This window comes from Ovis canadensis, chromosome 6 (assembly GCF_042477335.2).
Source record: "Ovis canadensis isolate MfBH-ARS-UI-01 breed Bighorn chromosome 6, ARS-UI_OviCan_v2, whole genome shotgun sequence".
NCBI lineage: Eukaryota > Metazoa > Chordata > Mammalia > Artiodactyla > Bovidae > Ovis > Ovis canadensis.
The window spans coordinates 84,031,880-84,050,763 of record NC_091250.1 but is presented as its reverse complement, the minus strand read 5'-3'; the positions used below and the strand labels follow the sequence as shown (position 1 = coordinate 84,050,763).

General features: G+C 41.9%; 1 protein-coding gene across 1 annotated transcript in view; it reads right to left on the bottom strand.

The window, feature by feature from the left end:
- The window catches only part of CWH43 (cell wall biogenesis 43 C-terminal homolog), a 54,005-nt gene that overhangs the window by 6,388 nt on the left and 28,733 nt on the right, over window positions 1-18,884 (bottom strand). The window contains exons 10-14 of the mRNA XM_069594081.1: window positions 16,987-17,092; window positions 15,836-15,971; window positions 13,854-14,003; window positions 7,604-7,748; window positions 1,593-1,654 (exon numbers count right to left, since the gene is read on the bottom strand). Of these exons, the coding sequence (XP_069450182.1) occupies window positions 1,593-1,654; window positions 7,604-7,748; window positions 13,854-14,003; window positions 15,836-15,971; window positions 16,987-17,092 (599 nt within the window). The remainder of the gene's footprint in view (window positions 1-1,592; window positions 1,655-7,603; window positions 7,749-13,853; window positions 14,004-15,835; window positions 15,972-16,986; window positions 17,093-18,884) is intronic.

Here is an 18,884-nt window from a genome sequence, read left to right as displayed (position 1 = left end):
CCCCTGCCCTGTGCAGCCACATTTGGACCTCTAAGGAAGTAATTAAGTTAAATTAGGTGGGGTAGGTCCCTGATCCAGTAGGATTAGTGTCCTTATAGGAAGAGTATCGGCTTCCCTGGTAGCTTGGTGATAAAGAATGCACCTGCCAATGCAAGAGATGTCGGTTCAATCCCTGGGTCAGGAAGATCCCCTGGAGAAGAAAATGGCAACCCACTCCAGTATTCTTGCCTGGGAAATCCTATGGAAAGAGGAGCCTGGCGGGCTACGGTCTATGGGGTCCCGAAGAGTTGCACACAACTTGGTGACTAAACAACAGCAAAAGGAAGAGATATCACAGAACATGCATGCTCTTTCCCTCTGTCCCCAAAACCATAATAAAATTAATTTCTGTTGTTAAAGCCACCGAGTCTATTGTATTTTTGTTATGGCAACCTGAGCTGATTAAGATACCGTCTCTCACAGTCATAGTCACTATATGTATGGGTGTGTGTGCACACACATCGCACTCAGTTGCTCAGTCATGTCTGACTCTTTGCCACCCCATGGACTGTAGTTCACTAGGCTCCACTGTCCATGGAATTTTCCAGGCAAGAATACTCAAGTGGGTTGCCATTTCCTACTCCAGGGGATCTTCCTGAACCAGGGATTGAACGCATGTCTCTTGAGTCTCCTGCATTGGCAGGCAGATTGTTTACCACTGATGCCACCTGGAAAGCCGTATGTATGTATATATATGTCTAAAAATATTGCCATCTCCCTCTCCTAAGGAGAAAAAAAAGGTTTTGGGCCACAAATGTACAAACAGAGCCCAGTGATTAGTTATAATGGGCACTGGTACTATAAATACCCCTGTTACTTGGCAACTAACAGTTTTTACATTTTGAACTTATACCTATTTCAATCTATCTTATAAACTGTTTTCTAGAGACTCTAATATCCCCATTAAAGCAACCACTTTAATATGAATTTAAACAGAAGTAGTATTTTCAATCTGAGATATCAGTCTTTTTCTTTTGGTATTAAACTGTTCTTTGTTTTAAGAAACACTGCCTTCAAAACAGATTTACAGTTACATGCTTGAATTTTGAGATTTTCCAACTGTACTATTTTGGAATTTTATATATATGGATAATGTTCACCTTTTTATATGGGGTAATCTTTTTTGAAAAATATAATCTACCTGGAGAGCTCACCACAATATAGCAGTGACTCCACCTTACCCAAGATTACATGATTAGAAGTCAGCAAAGTTGGAATTCAAGCCCAGGGTTCATGCTGTTTCTATCATGTCATACAGTCAAAAATGGTGCCATTCCCAACATGTTTTGACAGTTAACAATTATCATGCTTAACAGCTTACACAGTATCCTCTTTGTATAATTAAAGTTGATTTGCTTAGCCATTTACTCTTTCTTAAATCATTAGGCCACACCCTGAAAAAAATGTTAAATTGGGTAACTAACCAAATCAATGTTTATGAAAAGTAACAAAATTAATTAATTGCTTCCATAAAGTTTTACTTTCCAGGATAGACCCAAAAGATCACAGTAATAACAGATTCAGAAAAACAGCTCTCAAACACCTATGCTTACCTGATCAGCCCTCGATACATAATGTATTCACACCATCTGTCTTGATCTGTGCTGTCAATATCCTAATGATGGAGACAGAAGAGAATGTTTAAAGCATTAAAAACAGTGCTCTGTTTTGAATTGTCAGGGAAATGTGTGAGCTGCAGTAATAAATAAGCCTTTCTTTGTAAATGCTTTGTACATTTCTTTGTACATGTACTCCACTTGATTCCTACTGATGTTTTAAGGTCCAAATTATTTACTCAATCTACAGATACTTCCAAAACACCTACCTTTTCCCCTTCTAGCCCCTGTAAAACAGGAAGGTGATCTAGAGAGGGAGGTAAGAAGTAACTCGGTAATTACTACATAGCGCCTGGCTTCCCACAGCTTCGGGAGTCTCGCATCCCAAGCAGAACTGATTACATGCTCCTCGGCCATCCTGTGTAGTCCTGTAGGTCCACCAGCTACACCATTCTGCTTAACTGTTTATGGTCTCCACTCTCCCCTGCCTGAGCAGAGAGCCTCTTAGTCACCTTGGCTCCCTGGTGCTTAGCATGAAGCCTGGCATCTGGCAAAAGTTCAGTCTGTATTTGTTAAATGGACTCACTGGAAAAACACACATTTTAGGAGTAATCATGAGTCTCTTTGATGTAGAAAGCTTGAGACCAGCATTATTTTTCAATAGAAAATCAGAACATAAGCATTTTTTGCTATTATATTTTAGGAAAATTCTAAACATGGAGCTTTTATACTAAGGAAACCTTCATTTTCTTCTTTTAAAAAATATACCTGACTTTTTACTATTTTGACTAAATTTTACTATTAAAATATAATTAAAAATATTTTTAAATAACTAAAAGAATACACACAATTTATTATGTACTTCTAAATTTTTTTCTTAAGCTTGGTAGTGGACACATAAATGCTAGTTTTTTTTTTTCCTTTGGCCCTTCTGTGTGGCTTGTGAGATCTCAGTTCCTGACCAGGGGTTGAATCCCTGAGCCATAGCAGTGAAAGCCTGGAATCCTAACCACTAGACCACCAGGGAACTATGGATTCTTGTTAATTAATCTTTACTATTATTCACATATCACACACATACAATATGACTTTTGTATACATAGAAAAATTGTAATAAATTTTTAAAATTAAATTTAAATTGGATTTCCCTGGTGGGCCAAGGGTTAAGACTCTGCATTTCCACTGCAAGGGGCACAGGTTCAATCTCTGGTTGGGGAAGTTCCACATGGCACACAGCAGGGCAAAAAAAAAATTATTTTAATATTTTAATGATGAAAAAAGCAAATATATTTTAAACCTACTGCTCTGGCTTGCCTTGGGAAGAGATAAAAATTTAGTCATTTACCTGTATGTAGTGGGAATAATCAATTAGGAATACATTTTGCTATCTTTTTATTTTACCAGATTTTTTTTTAAAAGATGCTCTCAAATTTTAAGACTGCAGAATTTAAATACTCATCTCTTAAAGAGGACTATCTATTCACTCAAGCATTTATGATTAAAATTCCTCTCTGCATTAATAAAGTTCTTAATAGGAAAAGTTATATAAGAATCTGCTGCCAATCTTGTCACAGCTTCTGACCCTGACAGTGGAACCCAATAGAGTATTAAATTAAATTAAAATAAAATAAAATTCCTCTTCCCTGCACACACACACACATTCCCTCTATGACTAGGATACAATCAATTTTTTCTTAAACCTGCCAAATATCATCTTGTCTAATATTCTCCTGTACTTTATAGACCATATACTTACATGTTTATCTAATATGATTTTATACATACAGCCAGATGTACATAATACAAATATATAGCTATCCCTTACTGAGTGCATCCTATATACAAAGCTGAGGACCTTTTAGACATTATCTTATCTTACATCCTCATGACAACCCCATGATAGGTATTATTAGCCCTACTTTACAGATGGTTAACCAGAAAGGTTAAGTACTTGCCCCAAGGTCACAAAGCTGGTAAATGTGACACCAGGTAGGCTAGTGTATGAAGAGGTTACATGGAGAGAGAAGCCCAGCCAGCAGCCAGCAACCAGCACCAAGGCCCAGACAAGTGAGTGGGGGACATGTCAGGACCCCCAGCCACAGACACCAGCTGACTACACGAGTGAACCCAGGCAAGAACAGAGCACCACTCCGCAGACCCACAGAGTCACAAGGTTATTAGGCCACTGTTCTTTTTAAGCCACTAAGGTTTGTAGCTTTCACAGTGATACACAGTGATAAATAGCTAATGTAGCCCCTGTGACTCCACACTCTTCAGATTTCACTCTTACTCCTCTGATCTCTACTTAATCTCTTTTCTGAGAGACTCTCTCCCTTCTCTTCCCTCACCCATCCCCCTCACGAGAGCCACACTACAGGCGACTCTATCCGGGATTCTCTTTGGTCTTCCTTCTGCAAGTCTTAACTCTGTAAGCAACAACGTCCCCTCCCACAGTTGGAATAATCGCCTAGATAATGACAACTCCTTAATCTATATTTCTGATCCTGACTTCCCTTCTTAGTTCCAGATCCATATATTCAGCCGACTAGTAGACATCTCCCCTAATATCCCACAGATTGTTCAACTCAGCCCATAGCTGAACTCATTTTCTTTGCAAACCTCTCCTTCCTTACGTGTTCTCTAAAATAACATGTCACCATCATAAACCCTCCCTCTGACCAAAGCCAAAATTAAGAGTCCACCTTGACTCCACTTCTGCCTTATCCACTAGGGCAGAGATTAACTCATCTCCTTAATATCTGCCTTGCCCCGTTCCAAAGTTGTAGGATTTTTAGCTAGGTCTAAGAGTATCAAATTGCCAACATCCACTGGATCGTGGAAAAAGCAAGAGAGTTCCAGAAAAACATCTTTCTGCTTTATTGACTATGCCAAAGCCTTTGACTGTGTGGATCACAATAAACTGTGGAAGATTCTGAGAGAGATGGGAATACCAGACCACCTGACCTGCCTCTTGAGAAATCTGTGTGCAGGTCAGGAAGCAACAGTTAGAACTGGACATGGAACAACAGACTGGTTCCAAATAGGAAAAGGAGTACGTCAAGGCTGTCCATTGTCACCCTGCTTATTTAACTTCTATGCAGAGTACATCATGAGATACACTGGGCTGGAAGAAGCACAAGCTGGAATCAAGATTGTCAGGAGAAAAATAAATAACCTCAGATATGGAGATGACAGCACCCTTATGGCAGAAAGTGAAGAGGAACTAAAAAGCTTCTTGATGAAAGTGCAAGAGGAGAGTGAAAAGGTTGGCTTAAAGCTCAACATTCAGAAAACGAAGATCATGGCATCCGGTCCCATCACTTCATGGGAAATAGATGGGGAAACAGTGTCAGACTTTATTTTGGGGGGCTCCAAAATCACTGCAGATGGTGACTGCAGCCATGAAATTAAAAGACGCTTACTCCTTGGAAGAAAAGTTATGACAAACCTAGATAGCATATTCAAAAGCAGAGACATTACTTTGCCGACTAAGGTCCGTCTAGTCAAGGCTATGGTTTTTCCAGCAGTCATGTATGGATGTGAGAGTTGGACTGTGAAGAAGGCTGAGTGCCGAAGAACTGATGCTTCTGAACTGTGGTGTTGGAGAAGACTCTTGAGAGTCCCTTGGACTGCAAGGAGATCCAACCAGTCCATTCTGAAGGAGATCAGCCCTGGGATTTCTTTGGAAGGAACAATGCTAAAGCTGAAACTCCAGTACTTTGGCCACCTCATGCGAAGAGTTGACTCATTGGAAAAGACTCTGATGCTGGGAGGGATTGGGGGCAGAAGGAGAAGGGGACGACAGAGCATGAGATGGCTGGATGGCATCACTGCCTCGATGGACATGAGTCTGAGTGAACTCTGGGAGTTGGTGATGGACAGGGAGGCCTGGTGTGCTGTGATTCATGGGATTGCAAAGAGTCGGACATGACTGAGCGACTGAACTGAACTGAAGAGTATCAGGATTCAATACTGCAGCACATCTTGGTGCTCTATGATGACCTAGATGGGTGGGATGGGGGTAGGTTAGGAGGGAGGTCCAAGAGAGCAGGGATATATGTATGCATATGACTGATTCACTTCACTGTACAGCAGAAACCAACACAACATTGTAAAGCAAGTATATTCCAACAAAGAAAATTTAAACAAGAGAATCAATCTAGCACAACCGTAAATAAACTATATTTCAATTACAAAAAAGAAAAAAATTAAACATTGCATCTCTCTGGCTTCCCAGGTGGCACCAGAGGTGAAGAACCCACCTGCCAATGCAGGAGACATAAGAGACGAGGGTTTGATCTGAGTCAGAAAGATCCCCTTTAGGAGGACATGGAAACCCACTGCGATATTCTTGCCAGAAGAATCCCCATGGACAGAGGAGCCTAGAGGGCCACAGTCCATAGGGTCACACAGACTCGGACACAACTGAAGCAACTTAGCCCACACGCACGCACACTGAATCTCTCAATTTCCTGAACAGTGAGATATGGCCAATGACTAAATGCTAATCAACGAAATGTAAGCATGAGTGTTGGAGTTTGCCTTCGAGATAACTTGTATATGCCCCTGGCCCCGTCTTTATCCCATCCTCTGTCTTGCTAACTAGAACAAGGACGTGGCCATCTTGGAACATGAAGCAAACTTGGGAGTGGAGGCCTTGTAATGCGGAGCCACGAAATAGAAGGGGCACGTTCTCAATACCCCCAAGTACCGTACTTGCAGTAAATCACCTGCCCAGACATTCACATAAAGAAACATACCTCTCTTATTTAAGCCACTGTCATTTTGTTTTCTCACATATAGAAAGCTCTCATCATGCCACATTCTCTCACCTGCCTCTCTAAGCACTTGATAAGATGGATAAGTCTTTTTGTTTGCAGGTATTCTCTCAAGATAATGAACTAAAAAGAGACATGTAAGGGACCAAGAAATGTACATAGGGCTTAACTAAATATAGCAATTACATTTCTCATTATAAATTAATGCACTTGGGACTTTCCTGGTGATACAGTGGCTAAGATGCCTTGCTCCCAATGCAGGAGGTCCCAGTTCGATTTCTGGTCAGAGAACTAGATACCACATGTCACAGCAAAGATCAAAGATCCCAAGTGCTGCAGCTAAGACCCAGTGCAGCCACAAAAATAATTTTTTTTAAAAAAAAGATCCATTGCTATTTTTTTAATAAAAATAAAATAATGCATTTAACATTCCAGTGTGTATATATATCTCAAGGATTTAACTGTCAGTTTCCCAGAGCGTGATTATATCTGGATACACCAATAAATTCAACCATTTGGGACCTGAACAGATAAGGACAATCTCAGTGTCATTTAGTGAGGTCTTGATCAGCCAGCCTCTCTATATGACACATTATCTTCTACCCTCATCATGATTAACTTGCACAATGTGGCAGATTCTATTTTCTAAACATGGCTACAGTAATCCACCTTCCACATAATATTCTTATTTAAACTTAACACTCACCTCACCAAGAGATGGGGTTTATGTTTTGTTCAGCTGGATATGAGCAGGCTTGTGATGATAACAGGCATGATACTATATGACTTACAAGGTCATACAAGACAATACAGCTTCTTCCTGGGTCTCTTGGGACACTCACTTTTAGAACCCAGCCATCATGCAAGAAAGAAGCCCAAGAAGCCTACAGAAAAGAACCAGGACTCTGAGTCCAAAGCCGGAGCTGAGCTCCTCGTCAACAGCCCCACCAACTTGCCCCTTATGAGTCATCTGCAAAGTGGCTCCTCCAGTCCCCAGTTGAGCCACCTCTCTGTGTGCCGCAGACATGAGCTATCTCCACTGGGTCTTGTCCAATTTGCAGATTCATGAGCAGAGAGATGAATGTTATTTTAAAAAAGTATGTTTTGGTAGTTTTCCATGCAGCAGTTAGATAATCAAGATACATATTAAAATGTTGGGTTGGGTTTTTTGAAACCTGAGGAAGCAACACTTTATTTAAGAAATCGAAACACCTAATAAGGTTGTGTTACCTTCACATTGCCATGTTTAATGAGCTGTAGATAATCTCTGGAACCAGGTGCTGATGTGATATATCCCAGAAATATCACTTGCTCAGAGCTATTTTTCAGTAGTTTTGAAACAGCAATAGCTTGAAGTTTCCTGTCGAGGTCATCTCTGAAAAGAATGCCAAAATATACCTCTTTATTGCATGTGCAAAACAATTTTAAAAAATACTAGGTACCTAAGTTCCCAAATAATAACTTCAAACAGTGTGAAAACCCAGAATAATTCCTACTAGGACACATTAACTTCAGTTCAGTTGTTGCTCAGTCATGTCTGACTCTTTGCAACCCCATGGAACTGTAGCACACCAGGCTTCCCTGTCCATCACCAACTCCTGGAGCTTGCTCAAACTCATGTTCATCAAGTTGGTGATGCCATCCAACCATCTCTCCTCTGTCATCCCCTTCTCCTCCTGCCCCCAATCCCTCCCAGCATCAGAGTCTTTTCCAATGAGTCAACTCTGCATGAGGTGGCCAAAGTATTGCAATTTCAGCTTCAGCATCAATCCTTCCAATGAATACCCAGGACTGATCTCCTTCAGAATGGACTGGTTGGATCTCCTTGCAGTCCAAGGGACTCTCAAGAGTCTGCTCCAACACCACAGTTCAAAAGCATCAATTCTTCAGTGCTCAGCTTTCTTTATGGTTCAACTCTCACATCCATACACGACTACTGGAAAAACCACAGCTTTGACTGTTATGCAAATGATCAAGACAGCTATTGTGCGTCAAATGAGCAGCTGATAAAATTTTGACTAAGAATGAGATAACCTTTCCCCACAGATCATTTGGAATCGAGTGGACCTAAATAACTAAAAGCAGCATTTGTTCAACTTTTCATCAGAGGAAATTATACTAATAATCTTAAGACTTGGTCATTGGTATTAGAGCTAAAGATTAGTAGTTTAAAAAAAATCAAGGAGTAAGAGGGAGAATCCTAATATTCACAGAACACACCAGGTTTGTTAACCTACTCAACTCTTTCAACTGAACACTTTCTAAAAGCCTCCATAGCGCTCCTGCTCAAATACTAGCTAAGCATGCTGCTTTTATTATGTTGAGCACTCTAAGTGTGTAACTGACAATGAGGCAAGTACATCAAGCTTTTGGGGGGTTATTGTCAGTCTGGGGAAAAATACGGACATCATAGTTGGTATGATTGAGAGAGGAAAAGTGAAACCACTCTAGGCATTTCAAACAAAGTGAATTTAATACAGGGGATTGGCTACGAGGTGACAGGAAGCCAAATAAGACTCAGTGAGGCAACTGGAGTTGAGTGAGCAACGACTACCACCTCGAGGGCCAGAGGGACAACAGGAAGAGGTGATAGTCCCAGAATCCACAAGCTGGTACTAGCTGATGGGAAATGGTACTAGGAGAAGGCTACTTAGAAGGATCTGCTACCACTGAAGGAGCAGTTGGAGCCACAGTGGAGACTCAGCTGCTGCCAGAGACAACAAAGAAAGCAGAGAGGGAATGAGAAATACTCTATCTCCCCTCTCCTCCAACCCTCCAGCCTTGCATTAGTGCATTACATTGGCTCAACCTATTCAGAAGCCAGAAGGCAACAGACTATGGGAAATGTGGTTTCCAGCAATCTGTAGCTGGAAGGGAGATGAACCAGGAAAGGATCCAAGAGCAAACAGGCAGTAGATCAACACAGGCATTTAGAGAGTAAGACAGCTAATGTGCACGCTCAGTTGCTCAGTCATGTCTGACTCTTTGCAACTCCATGGACTATATAGCCTGCCAGGCTGCTCTGTCCATGGGATTAGCCCGGCAAGAATCCAGGGGATCTTCCCAACCCAGGGATTGACCCCACGTCTCCTGTGGCTCCTACATTGGCAGGAAGATTCTTTACCACTGAGCCACCTGGAAAGCAGGAGCCAGCTAACACATGACTGTTAAGAAACAGCAGTGGGAAAGGAAGATAGGGGTCACCAAGGACTGAGAAGACTCGAGAAAACTCACTGAAGAAGAAGACAGGACTGAACTTATCCATTCTTATGCACAGACAGCTGAGCACTATCAAAAGACGTCTCTAGAAGTAGAAGAGTGAAAAGAATGACCATTTGTTGAACATCTTTGCCCAGATGCATTGCCAACTCTTCTCTACACCCTGGAGGCTGATCCCAGCCTATTTCATCTCATGGGCTCCCTTGTCTGCTAATTTCCAGTGAGGTCTGGCCAAGTGAAGGCACCAGCAGGACATGAACAGGTAGGAAGAGAGAGAGGTTGGGATATTTCTTCTCCAAGAGCTGCATTCTTCATGCCTGGTGGCCCTTTTCTGATTCAAGATGAAACAGGGCTCTGGGAACACTGTTTCTCTCTCTGTCCCTTCAGGCCTAAGTATCATAATGATTCTCCACTGTTAACCAGTGTTTGAGTACCTTAGCATCTCTTACCTGTTCCCCTGACCCTTCCAACATCTTTGTAAGTAGTCCCTTCATTAGGTCTGCAGTGAATTCTCTTCCTCTCACACCCACAGCCGGGATTCAAATCAAGTCTAGAGCCTGCCAAAGTTACTGTTCCACAGATAAGAGTTTTCATTCAAATATGTTTTAGCAATATATTATTGGAAAATAATCTATGAATTTGGTTTTACATTTTCTCAGGAGATACATTTCATCCAGTGATAATAATTAAAATGTGTATGTATATATAGGTATAAAGGAAGAAGGAGGAGGGACTAGGAGAGAGGGAGGAACAGAGGGTGACTGAATGCATGTTTTATGTTTCCTTATCTGTTGATGTATAATCAGCCCAATAGCCCTATAATGTGGGCTGAAAAAAACTAATTTTATCTGATTTTCAGAGACAAGGGAAATATAGCTCACTGAGTTTACCTTACAACAGAACCAAAACTGTAACTACAGACTGCAGGTTCTGTATGGGTTTGTACATTTGTTCTTCTTTGTACATTTCTGCCTGTTATAGGGGAAAAAAACACAGTAATTAAGCGGTGACTCAGTTAACTGCCTAATATAACACCAATTTTAGTTATGGTGTGTACCTAAATAATTAAGGAATGCCACTGTTTTCTGTTAATTGGTTGTAAAGACATATGTATAGTCGGTAATTTTAGAAATCCCATTGAATCAGCTGATAACATGCATACGCATTTTGTAATTCATTCTTAATATTAATCTGATTTCATGTTTATAAGCCATAATCACTAGAAAGTGAAATCTTTAAATATTTATTCAGAATAAAAAATTTTACTAGTGTTATAGAAAACAACGGCAAACAGAAATATGTACTGATGGCTTTACAAACTATTTGAAGTGTGAACTTGCTCATGTCACATGGGCATGGACAAGAGCCAAGGCTCTAAGGGAAAAGGCTGCAGCTAGCACTGTGCTTGGGACGTGACAGATGCTTGACTTGTGTTTGATAAATAATCTTTTAAGCTACCCAATGTACCACACAATTAGAGGTGACCAATTTAGTTTCATAATAATGGCCAGTATTAACTGACCAGTGACTCTAGTCATATACTTTTCATGACAAAACTATTCATAAATATATCTTATTTCATTCCCACAAGAATCCTATGAAATAGGTAGGATTATTGCTCCTAATTTAGAGAGAAAACTGAGACATAAGGTAAACAAATTTGGTGATGGATACACCTTGAATTAGGATTCAGACCAGATTATCTGATTTCAGGTTCTGGAGTTTTCTGTTCTTTGCCATTTAGCCAGACCACTTCCCTCCCTGAAGTGACAGCTCCTCAATAGATGTTTGTTCTTATCATTACTGCTGTTGTTGTCATCATTATTAAATCATGAGAGCAAGCTAGCAAGCAAAGGTATATTGTTAGTTACAGAGATTTAAATATATGGTTAATAGAGTTAGAAAAGGTAGTTCTTCCTTGCTCTTTTCCAAACAATTTGAGGGCTGTCTTTTCGTTTTCTCTTCCCTCTCAAGTCTATTCTTCACATTTCAGAGGAGGTCTGAAGGAGTTAAAGGAGACAGCAGGGGGAAAGCAAAGAGAAAAGGGGAAGGAGTGTGTTCAACTATTTCTTCGGTTGAGACCTTGCCAGCTTTAAACACAAAAATGCCTATTTTTCAAAAGATAAACCCAATTCACCTGCAATTTAAGCTCAGTGGAGTGATTGCTGAATGCCTATACTTGTGACATGAAAATTGCTAGGAGAAACAGAAGGCATTTCTTTAAACAGTTTTTCAGCGATATGGACTATCTATACCATCCGTGCTCCAAACACCTTCTCATTTCTAAGAAGACCAGCAAGAGTCCAATTAGCAAACAGTCCCCATTAACCACATTTGAATGGCTGGCTTATATTACTTATGCTCTGACTTTATTTCAGAAAGTAGTCAAGTGCACTTTCACAGATGCACATAACACTGAGAAAAAGAGAGGTGATAGGAAGTAAGGATAGCAGATGTACTCATCTTGTTTAGGTGAAACTTACAATACAACAATGTTGGGGGGGTTTGTACTGTTGGTGTTTTAGTCTCTAAGGCGTGTCTGATTCTTTTGGGACCCATGGACTGTAGCCTGCCAGGCTCCTCTGTTCATGCGATTTCCTAGGCAAGAATACTGGAATGGTTTGCCATTTCCTTCTCCAGGAGATCTTCCTGATGCAGGCACCAAACCCACATTGCCTGCATTGGCACTGAGCCACCAGGGTAGCCCTCTGTTGTACTGTAAGTTTCATCCAAACAAAACAAATGTGGCTGCTACCTTTGTTTGTTGTTTTTCAATGTTCTCTATGTCACTGTAAAGCTCTGTGGCCTTTTGTGTCATGCAGATAGACAGCGCCCATTTGCCATATTTTATAGCACTAAGCACTTCGCATGTATGTTTTCAATGACGATTAAAGAATGTTCAGTATTGTTGTTAGTCACTCTGTCGTGTCTGACTCTTTGCAACCCCATGGACTGTAGCCTGCTAGGCTCCTCTGTCCATGGGATTCTCTAGGCAATAATACTGGAGTGGGTTGCCATTTCCTTCTCCAGATGTTCAGTATGGTAGAATATAAATTATATATTTTTATCTTGGCTTTAATAACATAATGTTGGCATTATTTGTGATTTATTCAGTGCTAAGCCACTGGTTGTGGATGTTATTCTTTGTAGATAAAACTCATTCCCCATTCCTCATCTCGCCTTGGAGGGGAACCAACCTAGAAAATCATCTTGGCCTCTCTCTCTCTCTCTCTCTCTCATCCTTTACTTCTTGGGAGGATTTTTCTAATAAATCAAGTTTGGAAGAATGAACTAAGAATGCTTGTCTCAAACCCTTCCTATCTCTTCTTGGAGCCTGCCGGTTTGCCAACAGGGAGTTTTCTTGTGTTATTCTCTTCACTAAGGGGAGAGTGTGACAGGGCGGACTCAGTCCCTGCCTCATGGTTCTGCTGCTTTGGGGGAGTTGGCATCATGTATTACTGGAGGGATGGATGTATTAGCAGGTCCATGTGGGCACACGTAAGCCATGTTGTCCAAATAGGTTTATCAGAATCAAAAGAGATGTTGATCTCCCTGCCAGATTCCTCTGCCTACCTCTCATCTGACTGGAAACATGACAGGTAAAGGAATGTCATTTAGTACCTCAAATCCCTCTGGCACTTCCAACTGGAGTAATCCTTAGAAAAAGGGAATTCCATCTTTCCGTAGTCTGGTTTACCATGGGTTTCAAGCACTTGCAGGCTCTGAGTTAGGTCTACCTGCTTCCTACGTGTGTGACCCTGGTTGGATAAGTCATCTAACCTCTCAGTTTAGCTTCTCTGTTAAATGGGACTATGTACTGTTACACAATATGTAGATTAAACACAACATGAGTGCTAAATGCACTTAGCACAGTGCCTGCTCAGTAATCGCTGGCTGACACGGCCATCACTGCTGTCTTGTACACCATTAACATTTCTGTACCTGATTTTTTTTTTTTCCCTTTTTTTGGCCACACCATGCAAACTTGTGAGATCTCAGTTCCCAGACCAGAGACAGAACTCAGGCCCCAGAAGTGAAAGCCCGGAATCCTAACCATTAGGCCATCAGGGAACTTCTTCTATGCCTGATTTTTAAAACCAAAAAAAAAAAAAAAAAAAAACAAAAAAAAAACCCAGAAAACCACTTTGAGAATAATAATTTTTTAAAAAAAGTAAGAAAGGTCAATGCATGGAAATCAATGTAATGTGTTAATAATATTTTTTGGCATTTGTGCACTATGAGAAAAACCAAAGAAACCCACTCGTAATTGCCAAAGTGGGTCACAACAAAATCCACCAGTTTGTTGGAAACGTTGACGGTCAGCGTGATGGCTGGTGCAATCTCGCCCTCTGGCGACGGAAGAAGGTGATGCTCCGATTTCACAATTGGGTATCTTGACAAAGCCATAATCCTGTATTTGAACGGAAAGAAACATGTGCATCACTATTGGTCCCACCATCTCATGCCAACAGAACTAAGAATATGTGTTCTTAGGGATGCTCACACTTCAAGCATCTCACGAGGGGCACTGAGAACAACAGTAGGGCGAAGACGGATGGGACCTTCTGTAGAACGATTCACTGCAAAAGGACTGTTCAGCATGTCTCACTGTGTCACCAGGCACAACACTGTCAACTCTGTCTCATACGTACCGTGGAGACACAAAAAGGGTGGGATTAGGGCCACGCAAATGGACGCACTCCATTTTACTTGCATTATTCCTCTGGCAACTGATCTGCATAAACAATTCTAACGTTAATCAACACATGAAGGAGTGTACAATCCCGCCAGCCAGGACTCAGAGCAACAATTTACAAAATCAGAAACTACAAATGGTCCAATAAAGATAGGAAAACATGTCCCACCTCACTCTAAGTCAAAGAACTACACATGGAAAGGGCGCCCAGAGCTCAGAGCTCAGCCGGCTTCTCTTCCCTGGCTTCACACACAGTCTGTGTGGCCCTTCATGAAGTTTCTCGCACAGAACCGTCTCTACAGTGATGACCCTGAATGCACATACCCAGCTTCTGCGGTCCGACTCGGCCCTCCAAGCTGCCTACAACTGCCTACTGGACATCACTTGACTGTCCCAGGGCATCTCGAACTTAGCACAATCCTGCTGTTCACCTGGCCATTCCTGTCCCATTAAATGGCATCATTTCCTATCAGGGACTCAGGTAAAAAACCCAGGTGCTGCCCTTGTCACTTCCTGACATCTAAACCACTAGGAAGCCCTGGGAATTCCCAGATGGTCCAGCATTAGGACATGGTTCTCTCACTGCTATAGGCCTGGGTTTGATCTCTAGTCAGGGAACTAAGATCTCACAAGCTTGACCAAAAAAAAAAACAAAATATCAAACACAAAACCCCCCAAGCCCCCAAATCAGGAATTCCTGTCAGCTCCGCTCCAAAATAGCTCCCGAGTGTGCCCTCTTCTCCATCTGCACAGCCCCCACTGTCATTTCTAACCTGTGTTAGCCCCTCTACCTCATCACCTGTCTCCCTGCTCCCACTCTTGCCGCCAACAATCTGTTCTTCTAGGAACAGCTGGAGTGATCTTCCACACACATATACCAGATCAGACTCTCCCATGTTTAAAATCCTCCAGTGGTTTTCCATCAAAACTGAGTTAAGTCAGTGCCAAGCATGGCTTATGGACCCTATAAGACCAAGGGCCCACTCCTGACCTCCTTCCTTACTCGCTCCCCCTAATCCCCATGCTCAGGCACACCGCACGTGATCTGCCTCGAGTCCACACTAGCTCCTCCCACAGCTGGTGCTAGTCCTCCCCGTCGTGGGGTGGGCAGAGAGACCCCTCCTGACCACGCTGCCTACAGCATCATCGCCCACTGCCCTGCCTACCCTGCCACTCTCCTTTTCTACACAGCACTCACTACTATCTCAAATTATCTTATTTATTTTTGTGTGTACATGATTATTTTCTGTCTCGTCACACAGGAATGTAAGCTCCATGAGGACGGCATGTGGGGCAGACATGTTTAGTGCTGTAACCTCAGCTCCTACATGCAATGGTTTATAATAGTGAAGAATGAAAATATCCAGCAACAGAGAGGCCATTGAAACAATGATGGAATATGCCTATCTTCAGCACCTCCTCATCCCCCAAGAAGCATCAGTGGGACATACTCCTAGGGATAAGGCATCACAATATCAACTGTCCACCCCAAGCTTATGCTGCCTAGTCTTTTATACGTGCAGGATTCATTCTCAAGGTACACTCACCCCCAAGTGTGATCCCGTGCACTCGGCCCAAAGTCGGTGTAGAAACCCAACTTCTCCCCTAACCACATGGTCAAGTCATTGTTTCCAATATAGGGCTTAGAAGCATCACTCTCCAAAATTGTTATGAAATCTGCACCTGTTCAGTGGGGAAAAAATGGATGTGGTAATTAACCACAGCAATGTAAAAACAATTATCAAAACTCAATTCTTGCAATCCCCTACCTTTAGTCATAGATCAAAAAACCAAGTAATTCCTAATGAGTTACTAAAGTGAACTGGCTCAAATCTGAGCTAAAAACATATTTGCCATATTTAGAATGTATGGGACACCTTGTGGAAATGGGGGAAAAGATCAAAACATAACTTTCCTAAATTTTCAAATATTCACATTTTTCCAAAATTTCAAATATGCTTAATGCCTTTCTCAAATATCTAATTTATGTTCAAAAACAATATAGTGTACAATACTGTTTTATTCCTGGGCAAACACTTCCATGGTACTGACACAGAGGTGAATTTATTCAGATAACCCTGGTTGGATGTGCCTGTAATCGGTACTAAATGATTAAGGGCCCAATAAATTTCTTAACGGTATTAGAATCATACAAACCCTCAGCTATTTCTCAGAAGACAAGCTTATCTTTAGGAATAACTCCATGCAAGAGACCTCTAGTCGATCTAAGCGCCAAACACCCATATATTTTAAAGGAGGCTTCATCCAAAGATGAGTGCCTCAGGGAATGAAAACAAGTAAAACTGGCCCTCAGGCTCTTGAAAGCAATTTGCTTTGCAAATAAGCATCACTGCACCCCATTCTGCCTTTTAATCTGATGGCTTTCTGGTCCTTAACAGCAGGTTCCCAAGTGACAGGAGCCCCCAGCAGGGGCATTTCCAAGAGCAAAGGCATGACAAGACTCTGCAGACACCCAGAATGAGACCTTTTCCCAGAATCACTATTTAATTGCTTTCAAGCAAACACAGATGTGGTTACAGAAGCTTCATCCTCCTGTAGCCACCCACCAAAGTAAAGCCTTTCTAAGAGATTAGTCTAAGACCCAGCAAATCCTCCTCTGATTACTTATGATCTTGCACAAAATGAAAATAACAATAATAGTTTCTCAAAGCCTGAAATTAATTTCAGTACAACTTACCTGTTTGATTGAGCAGTTGAGCTGATCTTTCTAGACTAGACCATCCATCATTGTCAAAGCCAAACCTGAAAGGCCAGATGGCAGCAGAGACCTCTGTGGCTGGTGCCTGAGGAATTGTTTTAATGATAATTTAGGACAACAGAACAATGGCAGTTTCTGTGAACCACTTTTCCACCTCTCTCTACCAAAATTCACTTTTCAGCAAAGGAATTTTCAGGCATTTGCCCACAGCTAATGCATAATCAGGGCTTCCCTGGTGGCTCAGATAGTAAAGAATCCACCTGCAATGCAGGAGACCTGGGTTCAATTCCTAAGTTGGGAAGATCCTCTGGAGAAGGGAATAGCTACCCACACCAGTGTTCTTGCCTGGAGAATTCCATGAACAGAGGAGCCTGGTGGGCTATAGTCCATGAGGTCGTAAAGAGTCAGACATGACTGAGTGACTAACATGCAATGCATAATCATAAGGAGATATTTGCTAGTTGGTATTTCAAATCCTGAATGATGATGCTGTGGAAGTGCTGCACTCAATATGCCAGCAAATTTGGAAAACTCAGCAGTGGCCACAGGACTGGAAAAGGTCAGTTTTCATTCCAATCCCAAAGAAAGTCAACGCCAAAGAATGCTTAAACTACCACACAATTGCACTCATCTCACACGCTAGTAAAGTAATGCTCAAAATTCTCCAAGCCAGGCTTCAGCAATACGTGAACCATGAACTCCCAGATGTTCAAGCTGGTTTTAGAAAAGGCAGAGGAACCAGAGATCAAATTGTCAACATCCGCTGGATCATGGAAAAAGCAAGAGAGTTCCAGAAACACATCTATTTCTGCTTTATTGACTATGCCAAAGCCTTTGACTGTGCGGATCACAATAAACTGTGGAAAATTCTGAAAGAGATGGGAATACCAGACCACCTGACCTGCCTCTTGAGAAACCTGTGTGCAGGTCAGGAAGCAACAGTTAGAACTGGACATGGAACAACAACAAACTGGTTCCAAATAGGAAAAGGAGTATGTCAAGGCTGTATGTTGTCACCCTGCTTATTTAACTTCTATGCAGAGTACATCATGAGAAACGCTGGAATGGAAGAAGCACAAGCTGGAATCAAGATTGCCAGGAGAAATATGCAGATGACACTGCAGATATACAGATATGGAGATGACACCACTCTTATGGCAAAAAGTGAAGAGGAGCTAAAAAGCCACTTGATAAAAGTGAAAGAGGAGGGTGAAAAAGTTGGCTTAAAGCTCAACATTCAGAAAACTAAGATCATGGCATCCAGTCCCATCACTTCATGGCAGATAGATGGGGAAACAGTGGAAACAGTGTCAGACTTTATTTTGGGGGGCTCCAAAATTACTGCAGATGGTGACTGCAGCCATGAAATTAAAAGACGCTTACTCCTTGGAAGGAAAGTTATGACCAACCTAAATAGCATATTCAAAAGCAGAGACATTACTTTGCCAACAAAGGTCTATCTAGTCAAGGCTGTGGTTTTTCCTGTGGTCACGTATGGATGTGAGAGTTGGACTGTGAAGAAGGCTGAGTGCCAAAGAATTGATGCTTTTGAACTGTGGTGTTGGAGAAGACTCTTGAGAGTCCCTTGCACTGCAAGGAGATCCAACCAGTCCATTCTGAAGGAGATCAGCCCTGGGATTTCTTTGGAAGGACTGATGCTAAAGCTGAAACTCCAGTACTTTGGCCACCTCATGCGAAGAGTTGACTCATTGGAAAAGACTCTGATGCTGGGAGGGATTGGTGGCAGGAGGAGAAGGGGATGACAGAGGATGTGGCAGGAGGAGAAGGGGATGACAGAGGATGAGATGGCTGGATGGCATCACAGACTCGATGGACGTGAGTCTGAGTGAACTCCGGGAGTTGGTGATAGACAGGGA